This window comes from Emydura macquarii, unplaced genomic scaffold (assembly GCF_026122565.2).
Source record: "Emydura macquarii macquarii isolate MOO-44397 ecotype Brisbane River unplaced genomic scaffold, CSIRO-AGI_Emac_v2 contig_2422, whole genome shotgun sequence".
NCBI classification, from domain to species: Eukaryota; Metazoa; Chordata; order Testudines; family Chelidae; genus Emydura; species Emydura macquarii.
In genome coordinates, this window is record NW_027132559.1 from 17,048,740 (window position 1) to 17,065,072 (window position 16,333).

The 16,333-nt window shown below is 39.0% G+C and overlaps 2 protein-coding genes across 3 annotated transcripts; both read left to right on the forward strand.

Annotated features, from left to right (window-relative positions):
* Window positions 1-409: 409 nt before the first annotated feature.
* Window positions 410-4,396, forward strand: HOXA11 (homeobox A11). The gene is made up of 2 exons (XM_067561647.1): window positions 410-1,159; window positions 2,639-4,396. Exons 1-2 carry the CDS (start codon window positions 478-480, stop codon window positions 2,869-2,871), a joined length of 915 nt encoding a protein of 304 aa, XP_067417748.1. The 5' UTR covers window positions 410-477; the 3' UTR covers window positions 2,872-4,396.
* Window positions 4,397-12,094: 7,698 nt separating this feature from the next.
* On the forward strand, window positions 12,095-15,508 carry HOXA10 (homeobox A10). Of its 2 annotated transcripts, XM_067561649.1 has the most exons (3): window positions 12,095-12,368; window positions 12,765-12,932; window positions 14,081-15,508. In XM_067561649.1, the coding sequence occupies exons 1-3, from the start codon at window positions 12,122-12,124 to the stop codon at window positions 14,353-14,355; spliced, it is 690 nt and encodes a 229-aa protein (XP_067417750.1). In that variant the 5' UTR covers window positions 12,095-12,121; the 3' UTR covers window positions 14,356-15,508. The 2 variants fall into 2 exon arrangements, with proteins under 2 accessions (XP_067417750.1, XP_067417749.1); XM_067561648.1 differs by having other exon boundaries at window positions 12,095-12,932.
* Window positions 15,509-16,333: the final 825 nt, after the last annotated feature.

Genomic DNA, 16,333 nt, shown 5'->3' on the forward strand with positions numbered 1-16,333 from the left:
CCGACCGATTGCTTTGGGGGCATTCCCTGCTAGAAAATCAGATTGCAGAAAGAACAATAATTTGATTTTTTTTGGCTGCAAATATACAGATAAAAAGGGTCTCACCTAACGTAGGAATTGCTAATTCTTTCTATTCCACAACGACCTGGTGCAATTGGTCAAACTGATAAGTAGGGGAAAGAGTCGTGCGTCTTTTTGTCCTCTAAAGGTACACAAGGCAAACATGAGTTATATTTTAGATTACGTGCTTTTAGTGAGAATACCAAAGTGACGATCTGTTGCTTCCCTTGAGAAGGCTACAAAGAAAAAAGGGCCCATACTTGCAGCTTGTCAATTTCAACATTTGGTCACATGACCAGCACCTCCCTGCTAAGGATGGGGATAGATTTCCACGTCAGCTTACGTCTCCGAATTTCTTACTTCACGGCTCTGCTTCAAAGAGGCAGCTGCATTAGAGAATCATGTTAAGCTCACCTAATGCGGAGAACCCGAGGTAGCCTAATGATGGATTTTGATGAGCGTGTTCCTTGTTCCTCTAACATGTATTTGCCAAGTTGTACTTACTACGTCTCGGGTCCTGATTTCTCCAGCCTCCCTTCTTTTTTGCCCCAGACCCCGTCTTCTCGCCCTATGACATACTCCTACTCTTCCAACCTACCCCAGGTCCAACCTGTGAGAGAAGTTACCTTCAGGGAGTATGCCATTGACCCTTCCAGTAAATGGCACCCCAGGAACAATCTGCCCCACTGCTACTCAGCAGAGGAGATCATGCACAGAGACTGCCTGCCTGCCACCAACACAGCTAGCGTGGGCGAGATGTTCGGCAAAAACCCAGCGAACGTCTACCACCCCACCACCAACGTCTCGTCCAATTTCTATAGCACGGTGGGGAGGAACGGGGTCCTGCCCCAGGCTTTCGACCAGTTTTTCGAGACGGCTTACGGCACCACGGAAAACCTGTCCTCCGCGGAGTATCCAGGAGACAAGAATGGCGAGAAAATGCCCTCGGCAGCTGCGGCAGCTGCGGCAACTTCAAGTTCGGAAGGGGGCTGTAGCAGAGCAGCAGCGGCGGAGGAGAAGGAGAGGCGGAGGAGGACAGAGAGCAGCAGCAGCCCGGAATCATCTTCCGGCAACAATGAGGAGAAATCCAGCAGCTCCAGTACGTATAAAGGCAGCGCCCAGGCGCTTTATGAAAGGGAGCTCGAAATCGAGCGCACCGCCGCTGTTAAATTTTTATATGCTGTTTTATAAGCATATAAGGTTTATGAAGGGCCTTTAGATTTCCCCCAGCAAAACTTTGTTATAAAAGGCAAGATCACGTGTTGAGTGCTGAAATTGGCCGTGAAATACTCACCGGCCAATGGATGCCTTAAAATAATCGGGCTCCTTTTTTGTTTTTCTTTCTTGTCTTTTTCTTTTTTTCTTTTTAATCATTAAAAAAAAAAAAGAGAGAGAGAGCTCTGTGGTCAACTCTCGAAAATATACTAACGTAAAATTCACCGAAAAGGGGTCCCGACTCCTTTGATAGCAATGTAATCCAGTGATTTTATAAAAGCCATGTGTTGCACCAGAAGTCTAGTTAGGAGCTGCATTCAAAGCCATCACTGTTTTAACGATCGCCCTAGAATAGTGTTGAGCAGCTAAAGTAGCCGCCTGAACTGTAGCAATATATTAAAAGAAACAAATTAACCCAAAGCTGGCCTTTTTGTCTCAAGGAAGCCATTTTACTCAGGCATTATGGCAATTACGTGTTGCCTTCTGTCCAACAGTTTGTTACTTACCATTGTTCTTCGATCTGTCAAAGTCTGGGTTTTGTGTTTGTTTTTTAAAAAGGCAGAGCGAGTAAACAACGTTGAAAAATATCCCTGCAATGGACGGGATCAGAAAGGGAAGTTTTTAAAGGGCTCAGACCAATATTTAATTTAAAGAGCTTTTGAACCTTGAAAACCTGTCGAGCAGAAGTGCTCGGCTTAACGAACTTTAGACCTAGTGTGGCAAATAGAGAGAAGAAGACATGGATGTTGTATCTATATACCTGCGTTTTTAAAAGTAGCGGCGTTGGTAGGACTGAATGGCGCAGTGGCATTTCCAGTGATAAAAAAGGGGGGAAATACACTGATGGAAATGTAAAGCCAGTATTTGTAGACAGAATAATAAAAAAAATCAATTGTAATGGTCTGGAGGAAGACTGGCCTTGAAAATGTGTTTACTAATCCTGATAGCATGTCAGCTGAAGTGAACCAGGTGATTAACACTGAAATGTCTATGTGCAGCTGTTTGTTTAGTCTGTCACACCGCGGTACCAAGCATCGCACGTAGCTTTTGAAAGCTGCAGGCACAGTGATGCAGGTACTCTCATATTTGTTCTACACTGTATTTTGCCTCTCCACATTTCCGAAGAGATCCGTTGGTTGGAATGGTTGCTTTTCCACCTGAAGAAACGTGGGCTTTGCATATTCTATAGACAATATCTCCCCCCCGTAAACCTCGGTAAGGTAACTGGCTAGCGTGCAGACTAGGACCGTTATACTCCTGTTGTAGGCAAACCACTTATTTTACATATTTGTCCCTTGACTGATCTTTTCCCAGTACCATCCGCTTTAAGTTTCAAACACTTCTGCCTTTTTTCATTCCACAGGTGGACAACGAACCCGTAAAAAGAGATGCCCATACACCAAATATCAGATTAGAGAATTAGAAAGGGAATTCTTCTTCAGTGTCTATATAAACAAAGAGAAACGCCTCCAGCTTTCCCGAATGCTCAACTTGACCGACCGTCAAGTGAAAATATGGTTTCAAAACAGAAGAATGAAAGAAAAAAAAATCAACAGGGACCGATTACAATATTACTCAGCTAATCCACTGCTTTAAAACTCATAGCGTTTTTCAAAATGAGATTAAATTCAGATTTCGCCCTTGACAAGGTCAAGCCACAGGGTTACATTGAAGCAGGGGGTGTGTAACTGACGGGACTAGGAGAACTATGATTTTACATACATGTAAATCAACTCTGGACTTTCAGTTTTTAATTTTTTGATATTTACATGTCAACTGGAATCGTTTTGCTTATGACACCCATTGCAGCTAATTCCAGCAGACAAGCCACAATCTTCGCTCTGAGTGAAAAATTCATACCTCTAACCTTGATAGACACTTCAGTTGGTTCCGATACGGTTTCAATAATTAAAAGGGGGAACGGAACTTTCGCCTATTCACTGTTTATTGTTTATCTTGTTCCCTTGTTTTACTGTGGAATGTGTGTGTGGAGATTACATGTTGCGTTTATGTGCTGAGGACCACTGCATAACATTTCGAAAAATAATATTTTTTCTTCGGAAGAGAATTTCTATTCTAGATTGATTGCTCCATTGATAATTGATTTAAATAAAATAAATACTATTCCTTCACAAGGCCAATCAAGAAAGTGATAGTACAGACCAAGTGATGGATATAATCGTGTTTTCTTGGGTGGGGGTGGGGGGAATGATATTAAAGACTTGGTTATTTACTTTAAAAATATGGCAGGCATAAATTTGCCATATATCCTAAAGAAACAATCACTTAAAATAAAATGTTTAGCAGTTGTCATTTTAGTTCTCGATTTATTTATAACAACTGTCTATACCTTGCCATCCATTTAAAGCAAACCACGCTGCCCGTATTCAGACATTAAAAAATAAAATGGTAAAATGAATTTCAACATTTTAAAAGAAAAAAAAACCCTAACCTTTTGGCTTCTGGCTCACAAACTTTCTTCAGGAAATACCTGTGGAGATCGACAGTTTGGTAAATACCACACAACACTTAATTGAAACTTAGATTTGTACAATGCACTAACTTTGGATCACGAAAATAATGTAATCTCGTGTTTCTTTAGAAGGTTACTTGTAAGGAATTTATTCAGAAGCCGAACAATGTAAATATGGTCATTTTGTTTTTATATGTTGTTGTCCACTTTAAATGTCATGAGTTCTACTTCGTCTCTCAGGCGACATATACAAAGAATGGATAGTTGTTTGGAATTATTTTAAACATATATAAATATATATATAAATATATATATTGTCCTGCAGGAACCAAAGCGAGAAAAATGCAATTTAAAAATATTTAAAATTCTATATCAGTTTACAAAGGATACGATAGTCTATCGTGAAGGTAATTTGCTGTTGAGAGTACCTGAATGTATATTTCATACAGGAACAGTGTTTTACAAGACTTGTAAATAAAAAACCATGTCCTATTTTGTTTTAATACATTTTTTTTTTTACATATTTTTTCTTTGGGGGCTAGCGGGTGCCTTTTTTCTCTACATATGCAACAAATTGGTGATAATTATTATTGACCAATCATCTTACCAAATGGATGTAATTTCCTTTTAGACAGTTCACAAAATGCAATATCTTTATATTACATCACGGTTTGCAATATGTATCATCTATATGTATATACAGTTTTCTTTTAATATGCAAAAGTATTTGGTTGCATGTATACAATGGAAGAGCGCACAAGGAAATAAAAATTGGAAAATTTATATTTTTATTCTGGTGTTACATTACTGTTTATTGTTTTATCTAATCTAAATTTTGCAATCAAAATCCACGACTTTACTTAATCCTATTGTGCAAGTTACACGCCTATTTTTCCAATAATTCATTGTCAGCCAAAGCAAAATGTTGACATTTATGAATAAACATGCAGGCCGAAGCTAATTGAAAGCTAAATTTCAATGGCTTTAAAAAAAGGAAAAATAATACTTTTTGTAATGCACTATAAATATCACGCCTTTGTTCTCAGCTGCAAAGTACACACGTGACGATGACTTGTTATGTTCTAGGAATTAAAATATATATGTGTTTATTTCAGACCACCCATCTGGACGAACCCTTTAAAAAATTATTTTTGGTATCAGTGATGTTAGGGAATATTGTAGCGGCATAACCTTAAAGCGAATTTTAAAATGAACTGATATGTGTGTTTAAAGGAGTGAGAGCCCTGAGAATAGTGTTTTATTGGAAAAGCATTCTGCGTGGGAGAATGGTGGAACTTCTCTGGGTGAAACTGTCCTTGATCTCGAAGGAAAATAACAAAAGTTGGGAACATAAAAGCGTAGATGAGACTGTAGTATGGGGAATGGCATTTTAATCCCTAATGTTTGTCCTAATCTTAATCAGGAAAAGAAAGTACATATTGTTTTTGTATTGTTTACTGGCTTTGAACTTCTGTATTGCTTTGGACATCACCCATAACCTTGAGGTGAAGGGCTAACTGGGTCTGGACCTTTGGTTGACAACCCCCACCCAATCAGACAAGTCTCGTCCAAGGAAATGTTTAAGAAATGAGAAAAAGGGCAGTTTGCTTGTTTGTTTGTTTGTCTAGCATGCTACAATGGAATGCAAGTTTGAAAAGAGACGGATGGATGTATAGATGGTTGGATAGATACAGACGGAGAGAGAGAAAGAGCGAGACAGAGACAGACAGACGGATAAATAAGTGAGTGGCAGTGTGTGTGTTTAGCAAGAAGCTTCCTTTCCTGGTTAAAAATTAACTGGTATTCAAAGCTAGTGCTGGGGATAGTTGAGCCATGGAGTTTCTCTGGTTGGGATTTGATTTCCTAACCCAATAAAAGCACATCCTCTGTGTTGCTGTGACAATGTGGTCATAAAAAGTGTCCATGTCTTGTTCATTTGCATATATGGAATGCACTGCTATAAACTAAACCGAGCTTTTACAGCAAATGTCTTATATAGAGAAATTAGATTTGAATAGCAATTGCCTGGAAACATTCTCTAGCATCCTTTTATTAGAATAGTGAATTTGAATGTGTTAGTCAGTCACTATGCCTAAGGAGCCCTATTACCACAAGATGGCGTTCTTCAGATCAATGTCAAAGCCGCAGCGGGAGAAGAGAAACCCTGGAAAAAAAATCTTGGCCTTTGTTCACTTTACATTCTAGCAGCAGCACGTTAATTTCTCTCCCCCCCCCACTCCCCCCCAAGAGTTTCTATGTTACTGTTTGCAAAAGTAGCTTCAGTGGATTGCTTACTTGTTAAACTAAGTTAAACATTTCTGAAGGCATTCCTGAAAAGTTTGACTCCCGATTGACTTTAGTTTAGAAAATGCATAAAGGTAAGTGCTTAGATCTTCCCTATGCGCAGCAATTAAAATGAAATTTGCTGTTATCAAAGTAGTTCTTAGAAAGTTTGCATGAGTTTTATTTCTGTTTTGTTTCAATTAAGCATTTTGGAGGAGAACCCTAGGGAAGAAAACTATTCCAAAAAGTTGGTGATTAAATTTAATATACGAAAGAATATTTAAGAGACTTTCTAAGTTTTAGTTGACTTTCTTATTACTTAATAACGTTTTGGCTAACAGCAGGGAAAAATCCACGTAATGGGGAAAATTTTTGAGAAATCCTGTCGATTTCTTCGAATTATAAAAATCGTTGCACTGGAAATATGATGAAACTTGACATTTATGTGTAGAACACTAGGGGTTTTCAGTCAGAGAGAGCTATGATAACATACACTGAAAATGACAGATAATTTTGATGTTCTTATTGGACTTGAACTATAGTTTGCTTACGGCAGTTTGGTCAAAATTTCAATGGAATGGCCAGGACAATATTTGTTTAAAAACGCGACTATTGTGAAGCAAACTTTACTCTTTTCTTAGTTGCAGCTGGACATAGATATTGGTGAATGTAGAGTTAAAGTCACTTGCACAAAGAATTAAATATTTGATTGAGTATTAAGTCAGTGTTTGAATAAGACTAACTTCAAAATATTTGTTATCTATCTATCAACGCTGTTGCAGATAGGTATATGTCAAACAGTCTCATTTTCTAAAGGATGAGCTGGGATGTAGTCTCTAAAGTCTAACTCCTTTATAAGTATCTCCAATGTGTAATTTAGCAGCTTCTTCTGGTTATTTCTCCCGTCTCTAAAGTTCCACATGTCTTTATTAAGTCTGCATTTGAAAAATGTGTGGCGCTATGTGAATTAGCTAGTTTAGCCACATATTTTACTGCACATGGTACTGTAGTGTGAGTGTTTTGTGTTTAAGTATCAGATTCAAATACAATTAATTTAAACTTTGCTTTCTGATTGCAACACTATGCAATCGTAAAAAGAGACTAGTGAAACTGGTCTGCAATATTTTACACGCAAAGATAATTTAAAACGTATTTAGGGAACTGTTGGTGAATTGTTAAAAGCCCACATGCAATCATTCTAGAGTATATTTTAGATCATTATCAGCATCTGCGTATTAATAAAAGACATTACATTAAAAGAACAAGAATTTTGATCTTTTTTATCATCCATGGAGAGGCTCCAGTGCTTAGAAAGTCACTTCGAAATAAAGCGGGACGATTACCAAAAGCCTTTTTTAATAAATTCCATTTTAGATTAGGCTCAGTATATTTGATAGAACATTTCTTTTTTTCCTTGTTGTCCCCTTCCCCCATTCAGTACTCAAATGAATAAATCAAAGTGACCCAGCAGTAGTTAAAGCCCCCTCTGGTTACAAATTGTTTACTGATGGCCTTGGTCACAGGACAAAATTAAAAAGAAAAAAACCCACCAAAAACCCAAGCTTGTTTTTTACAATAACTGTTTATTTGGGATAGCGTGTTTTGGATGAAACAGTCTGAAAGACGCTCAGTATTTACTTTGTGTTAATTATTCATGGGCACAACTCTAAATCAATGGTACCACTTGCTATACCAAGGGGAGGTTTTTCATATTTTTGTCACAATCTTCTCATTAAATGGTCTAAAATTGCAACTTGAGGCCAATATCTATCTAGCCATGGAACTGGCTAGCTATCTTTCAAGCTGCATCCATCTTGAAAGGGATATTTATACTTTACATCAAAACCGTCTTTAAAGAAAAGGTAGTAGTCACAACAAAGACAGTGGGTATATAGCTTGATATTACCGTACATCCTAAATCGAATTTAAAAGACAGATCTGTACCGTATTAAGGGTTATATAAACGTTAGAAGGCACTAGAAGGCAGCATTCCTTTAAAAATGGTTATATGTGGTTAAAAAAATGGTTGTACTGTACAGAAATCATAGCGGCCTATCCTTCGGAAAGGGCTCATCAGAGTTATGTGCAAAATACATTGTTAATCAAAATTAGTAAAACTGCACACAAAATATCAAATATATTCAGAAGCAATAAGGCCTCCAAACGGCTGGAATACAAATTTAATTGCAGTCTACATTTCAAAACGGATAAGCTGCTAAAGAATTCCAAGGTTCATTTTTGCCCTGATAGCGTGAAACAATTTCTAGTAAAGATAAAAATTAGTGAGCTTGTCATTTATCACCTTTCTTGGCACAGATACAGTTTCTAAACCTCCTGATTGAAAACCGCCTACTTTGGATCAAATCCAGAAAGAAAAGTCAATCTGGCACACATACAGCTTCTTGACAACTGACAGTTCTAATATTAAATAAGTATTCACTGACTGCATTATTATTATTTTTTTTTGAGATTTATACAATGTAATCTCCCTCTGTATACGCATTTAAGCGGCATACACACTCCCACGACAAACTTCACGAGGATTTACATTTTTGCAAATTGCAATTTGCCCATGTCAGAAACAAAAGCATATTTGAATTAGCATACAAAACAGCATCCGTTGATTAACAACAATGTTGTACCTTTTGGTTTGGCTAGGAAATAATAAAGAGTCCAATCACTATTTAGCATGATGCATTTTAAAATTTCAAACCAGAGTTCGCGTGGGGTGAGCTGTCGTTTTTAATGTTTTTTTTTTTAGATTTTATTTTTTAGTATAACCAATAAAACAGCTTAACGACTCTATTAATACATCCATAACACTTTTCTTAGATCGATAAAGTTTTATTTTGATCCTGTTGTCTTTGTATGCAGTTAATTTAGATTCTCCACCAAATAACACTTTTACTTGCTTTGATGCTTATTAAACTGTATTTGCTTGTTTTTATTTACTCCAGATGGTTTTGCTTGTATAAGCAGAATTAAGAAGAAACTGTTTCTCTTCCGCGGGAATACACGATATTATTTAAAATTTCTTTAAAGTCCGGGTTAATCTTCAAGAGACACGTTGTTGTGTTTAAAAGGTAGTAGCTACACACGATGCGTACCAAATTAGTTCAGTTTATCCAAAATTGACCATTATCTTTTATAGTTAAGAATCAAGTGAACATTATTAGTTGTACTTCACTGGGTTTGATGATGCTAGTTACTATTTGCCTTGGCCTTGTTAGCGATTAAAGAAAGCACAGAGAATACACCGCCGAGCTGAGTTCATGATCTAGACTAAATGCTTTGACCATCAAAGCAACGCTGTTCGTTACTATAAACAAAACAATAAAGAGCATAGTTTTCTGTTTCCTGTTGCAAGTTATATGTGATTGAATAACTATCCTTTGGGTTAAAGGAATCAGCATTAGTAAAGGCTAAAAACCAATCCCTCTGTGGCAGATCTTTTGCTACAAAGGATAAAAGAAAGCGTTGGGTTAAAACCTATTTTCTTTCTTCGATTAGCCTATTTCATCATTTGCTTTAGCATTCTAAAAAAGCAAATCCAATTATTTTTATACATTTGGAATCATTTTATTTAGGGGACAAGGATTTGACATACTTTTCTATGGTCCTTTCCCCCTCCAATCCACTTTCGGAAAGCCAACTGGTTATCTAAAATACCGCTTTGGAAGGGTTTCAAGCATTCTTCTTCTATTCGAATGGTTTCTAGATTTGCAATCCATTTCTATTTAATTTGGCAAATACAAAATAAATATGCCGCAAGAGTGGACTTCCCCGGTGTAAATTTTATACCTGATTTGTGTAAAGAAATGTATTTGGAACGTGGAGCGAAGGGTCACGTTTCATTTTATTTAGATCTGTATTTATAACGTTAAGCCTATTGATAATAACCTTCCTGTATACTAGCCAATAAAATGGTTCCTTATATGGCATTAATTTTGTTAGCAGTGATATGGCCCTCATAGGAATCTGATAAGGGTTTGTCTATCACACATTAACACATTGTGGGGTAAGTCGAGTTTGGGAAATACACACAATATTACAGGAAGAAAAGAACAAAATAGAGGGGCTCCCATAGGCTGCTGGATCTCCCCAGATCACTGCATTCGACCAGTAAGTCCTACTTGGCAGTCATATGTAAGCAGTGGTATAATGCTCATTAGATAACATTTGAAAAATAAGCAGCATTTCCATAAAGATTTTATGAGCACTGCGGAGTAGTAACAACCTCTACCAGCTCACCGTGTTTCCAGCTGACAGGGAAAGAACCTTCGGAGGGCCCCTTCAGTTTAATTTGCCCATGGAAACTAACATTTGCGTCCCGCTGTCTTCTGTGTATTTCAAAATAACTTGTCTGGGGGCATGTCAAAATGTGGAAAGGAATTTCCTCATTGTAGGCAAACACTAAGATATTAAACCACGTGAGGCTGGACAGATCAATAGATGGAGGGGAAATGCACAGAGTACAGTTGACACTATTATTCTTGTAATATTCTCCCAGATTCTTGGAACGCCAAGGGTATGCGCTGCGGGAGTGTATGGCTGAACGCCTTCCTATTCTGACTGACACACTCAAGCGTGGTCAGAAAGGAAGCCAACTGACCGCGTTAACTGTTTCCTTGGCATTCTTATGGGTTATGAATGGCTTTATGTAGAGCTGGGTGCCAGAATGAGACGAGCATTGAGATTTAATGAGCAATATTTATTTTTCAAACGATTATTTGTACTCCACTGGAAGCCGAGACAACCGATCCTTTGCTTCTAGAAATTGAGTCTCAGCTTTGTGTTTTAAACGTTTGTTACCGAAGGCTTTCAAAAATATTGGAAGAGCCCACGCAGCCACAGACCTTGCCCAAAAGACCATCATTGCTCCAAGTCAGTCGTGTGATTTTCAAATAGCATAAAGGAGAGATGATAAAAGTGGACCATCATTCAGCTATTTCATTACAAAATCCATCTAACGCTCTGCCTGCATGCCTGTCTGTCTGCCCTCTGCCTACCAGCTCCGCTGCAATTGACTGTCCAGGATTGTCTCATATCTCAGGATTATTTTCCTTCATATTTTACTGATGAAATGGACTGTATAGTTTAATAGATGAATAGCGAATTCTCCAAATGCGAACATTTAAAATTAATTACCAGCATATAAACACATGAATCAATAGGGCAGGTGGTATCATGTGGCAATCCATTTGAACTGTTTATGTTTGAATTCTTTCTGTGACTTCTGTCTATCTTTCAACTTTAACTGTTCACCAGATTTAGGGAAAAATCAAAGGCTCACTGCAATATTAGAAGATGCAATCACAATATCAATTCTCCCCCAGTGGCATTGGCTATTAATTGACTCTTCAGTACTCCAGCCAACAACTGTTTATCTCTAATACATTTCAGGCTAGTTTACAATCATTCATATTTTGGTGGTGATGTTATTCTGGAGATAGCTAATTTCTTAACAATTTAAGGCTGGAGAAGCCAGAATCGTTTATAGCGTCAAATGGTCCATGATAAATAATAACAATTTTGGAAAAAATAGGCAGTCAAATCAAATGTCACAGACCCTAGCCGTAAAAGCAGGGGATTCCTGACTTTATTAATATAATCACAAACACATGCTGGGCAATGAGGCGAACACGTCTTATTTCCGGAAGAAGTAGGGAAAGAAGTGACAATAAAAGGTTCATTTATATACCACTTCATTTTAGGTATAATAAACATCATAGTGCTTCGCTACTTGGTAGCAGTGCATGCGATAATGGAAGAATATAACGTATGCTAACACTAAAATAAGGCAGGAAATTATTCTATACTTTTCAGGGTGCATCTCTGTCTCCACACACACGTATATACTATATCTACCTACAGAGATGGGCAGATATAGGCGTGTGTGTGTATGGAAATACATATTACACATTAATATACATCTATATTCTAAATTCCGAGGTCGACCTGAGACCAGCTCTGTGCATACGAAACCAAACTGGGAGGGGTTGCTGGTAGGGCTCGGGTTTCCATTGGCTGTAAGCATTCGCCGTGGTGCGGGGGTATCTCTAATCATATTCAGCATGTTTTGCACAAGAAATGTCAGCCAGAAAGGGCTATCTACTCCCTTCGCCAAATTATTCCACAACAATGTCATGCTCAGAGAGCCCGGCTGCAAACTCTTTTTTGGTAGACTCCTTGATCAGCACAGGCAGAGGGGAAGGCGGAGGAGGCGGAGGAGGCAGCTACTATGCCAACAGCAGTGTCTTTTTGCCACAAGCGTCCGATTTGTCCTATGGGTTGCAAAGCTGCGGACTTTTCCCCGTTTTGAGCAAACGCAATGAAGGTACTTCTCAAAGCATGGTCCCCACGTCTCATCCCTACATGTCAGGGATGGAGGTCTGGCTAGATCCCCCACGGTCCTGTCGCATGGAAGAGCCTGAAAGCCAGCAGGCTACCTCCTGCTCTTTCGCTCCAAATATTAAAGAGGAGAACTCCTATTGCCTCTATGACTCTGACAAATGCCCTAAAGGGTCAGCTGCCACCGACCTAGCTACTTTTCCCAGGCTAAACGCTGAGGTTTGTTCCATGAACAACGTGAGTGGGGTTCCTGTCCCAGGCTACTTCCGCTTGTCTCAAGCTTATGGCACTTCCAAGAGCTACAACGCGGGGCAAGTTGTTGCTTCCCAGTTCCCACCGCAGCCCCCAGTCCGTTTTGATGCGGCTCCGTCTTTGCCTTCAGTCCCAACAGAAGCGGGGAGGAAAGAGACCGAGGAGGAGGCGTCCCCCAATACCTTGGCTTGCGTCTCCCAGAGGGAGGAAGAGGCTCAGGCTTCGTCTTCGACCGCAGAAGAGCTCTCCCCGGCCCCGTCCGACAGCAGCAAACACTCTCCTGAGAAAGAACCCATAGGTAAGCAAATCGAAGCAGCGAGGATGATAATTGCATCACAAATGAACAGGAGGATTCGAGCAGCCCGCAGGGCTGGCAAGAAGCGCTGCTCAGCCTGACCTTCTGAACTTTTTAATATTTGGGCGTGGGGCTGTAGTAAAAATTAATGTCCAGCCTATAGTCTTAAACGTGAAAGCCTCCGCTCCCGGGCCAACCGTAACCTGCATGCAGCTTAAACATATAGAAAACAAGATCAATCTTCCCAGCTGATGCGAGGGTGCCTAACAGATAACATAGATGTTTGTAAAGCATCCAAAATAAGCAATAGGCAGTGCCAATAAATAAACCTATTAAGGGGGTAAGTTATATTTTACGATCCGGAATGCTTTTCAAAATAACTGACGCGTTGAAATGTTCTTTCTATGAGCTGCTATCAAATTAGACTGATGAATGCTCTGCGAATATCCTTCAGTGTCTCCAATAGATAACAGGGTTGTTATTATTTATTATTGTGATCCCACACGCAACAATCAAAACCCTAGTGGGCGATATCGCCAGCGTTTTAAGGTGTCGATCACTTTCTATTTTGTTTTTTAAAGCAATAATCAAGTTGCTTTGTTAAACAACAACAAAAGCCAGCACCCACCCCACGAAAAAATCAATATGAAAATAATAGTCACAAACGCCCACAAAGAGACCTCAGTTCGTTTTAAAAACTGGGTAGAAGCTTTCCAGTTAAGCGGAAAATAAGGTAGCCTAGCCTCGTCTTGTCTTCCATCTGCAAAGCCCACCTACACACGGTCAATCTTCAGTTTTTGCTGAAGCAGTTTTGAAAACCCAAAGGAAGAAACAAAACTGTAATAAAAGGGTTGGGCGGGCGAGCCATTTAAAAAGCCACTTTCATTAAATTCACTGACCACTGACGTCTCTCTGTCCCTGTAGGAGCCAACAAGTCTTTTCATTAGGAAAGTGGAAACACAGACATGCAGGTTTCGTGATCTCCCTGGTCTTCTGGAGGCTAGATTTTGTTTTTTTTTAAAGGACACACCAGCTCCTCTAAACAAGAGGCTGAGCTGCCCCCGGGGACTCCCGAAATTAGAGCTGTGAGCAGGGAGTCCCTTTGCCTCGTGTTATCCTGGTAACGTCCCTTTTTACTTTCTTAAAACTAGGAAATTCAAAAGGAGAAAACGCCGCAAACTGGCTAACCGCAAAAAGTGGCCGAAAGAAACGATGCCCCTATACCAAGCACCAAACTCTCGAGCTGGAAAAGGAGTTTCTATTCAATATGTACCTGACTCGTGAGCGTCGCCTAGAGATCAGCCGCACAGTCCACCTAACAGACAGACAAGTTAAAATCTGGTTTCAGAATCGCAGAATGAAACTGAAGAAAATGAACCGAGAGAATAGAATTCGGGAGCTCACAGCCAACTTTAATTTTTCTTGATAAACCTATAAACACATTTTTTTTATGGTTTAAAGAGCCAGTATCATTTTCCTAGGCTTTAGTAACCGGCACCTGTATGGATTAAGGATTTTATGCGTTCTCAGTATGTCCATAACTTCTTTATAGCTATTGGGGGGGAAGAGGGGGAGAGCCATAACAATGCATAAAATTCCGTGTATGTACCGCCCTTGCTCCATTACAATTGCCTTGGTGTTGTTTGTTTCTTTAGCCTTGGGACAGAGACATATGATTTCAAGAGCTGCAAATATATTTTTTCCTCTCCAAAAAGTAAGCAAACCCGGTTAAAGACGCATTGCAATTTTAAATGATGTAGAAGGTATCTGTGGAAGGTATCTTAATAATAAATAATTTAAGCCTTGTCAGAGATTTGTGTAGTGGGAGCTCAGCTTTTCTTTCCCCCCTCCCCAAATGGCAGGAGTTACAATAATTAAATGCAGGCATGTTTTAAAGGAAGGGCTTCAGGGGAACTGGTGTTAGGAGCGGTTTTCTTTTCCTTTCCTTTAAAAGAACATTTTATATTACAAGCTTTAAAATTGGCCAGGAAATTGAGACCTCTTCTCTTTAAGGATATAAAAGATCTCGTGTTGCTTATGGACTAAATTATTACACTTACCTCTGAATTTCACTCACGCTTTCTGGGCGTAGCTATTTACCATAATGTAGTTCTGCTTAAATATGTGGAATGAGTGGATTTTTGTCTATAGATGACGTTACCGCTGGTAACTCATGACAAGCACACAAGAATTCCCCCTGTCTTGAGGGGGGGAAAAATAGTCCGTTTTGCTAGCTAAGTTCATTGAGAAGTGTCCATACTGAACATCAGAAGGAGTTGGGGAACTGGAGAGCGAGGGAGAATATGTCCGCCTTCCCTTTATACTGTGAAGTTACATGCATTAACAAGGTCAAACGTGTAGGTGCAAAAAAAAAAAAAAAAAAAAAAGGGAAAAATATAAATACAGATATGTATAAATGTCTATTATTATAAAAATGACGATACTGGTATAAGCAAATGCATTTTATCATTATAAATGTTAGTTCTAGTTATATCTAGTACTTACCTTAAATCGGAATAAATTAATATTGTAATGCTGCTGTGCGTGAAAAGACGATGTTTATGTTCTCATAGAAGAATAAAGACGTGGAATGAATCCTTTTAATTTTACCTCTTTTTGTGACTGTTTATCCTCAGGTCCTACTTTATGTCTTCAGGAACTTTTACAACAGGAATAGTTGCCTAAACACCCTGCAATTACTTTAGGAATCTATTTAAATATTACCTAGACGGTCGTAATTTGTCTGGGCCATATAGCAATGGTGCAGTAAGGTTTGTCGGCCTTTGTTCAGTTTTATGACTTGCTAGTATATCTGGATTGTTGCTGTCTTGGACGAGTGGTTTCAGTTGAGTGAGGAGCTGCATAGACAGAGGAAGCAAATTACTATTTCTTGAGTGTCGTGTATTGATTTTTTGTTAAAAAAAATCCCCCAAAAAACCAAACAACCCAAAAAAAAACCCAAAACACCTTGAAATGTGCTGACATCTTTGACTCCAAAGGACGGTGAACAATCTAGTTTTGTCAGATGGCTCAGAAGAAAATCATAAAGGTGAGCATATGTAAATGAGGGTATTAAGGTCTTGTACTTCTCCTCGCACAGGTTCTAGCCATGTTTCCATGTCAGTGTCCTCTGCCTTTCTACCTGGTTGCATGTTGTCGGGCTTGTTTAATAAATGCTTTCTCCTTCACTGATGCATGTTTAAGTATTAAAGAGTCTTGCACTATGGGAAAACAAAATATAGGGCTTGAATAACGGCTACAGCTCATTCTTTCTTTCAAGGGGGGAATAGGTTTCGCCCGGTCTTCTGGCGAGTTTTTGGCTTTTTATGACATACCATTGCCGCGCACGGCCTTCCTTCACTTTTTTATTTGCCCGGAGAATTAAAAGAAAAACTCGCCAGAGT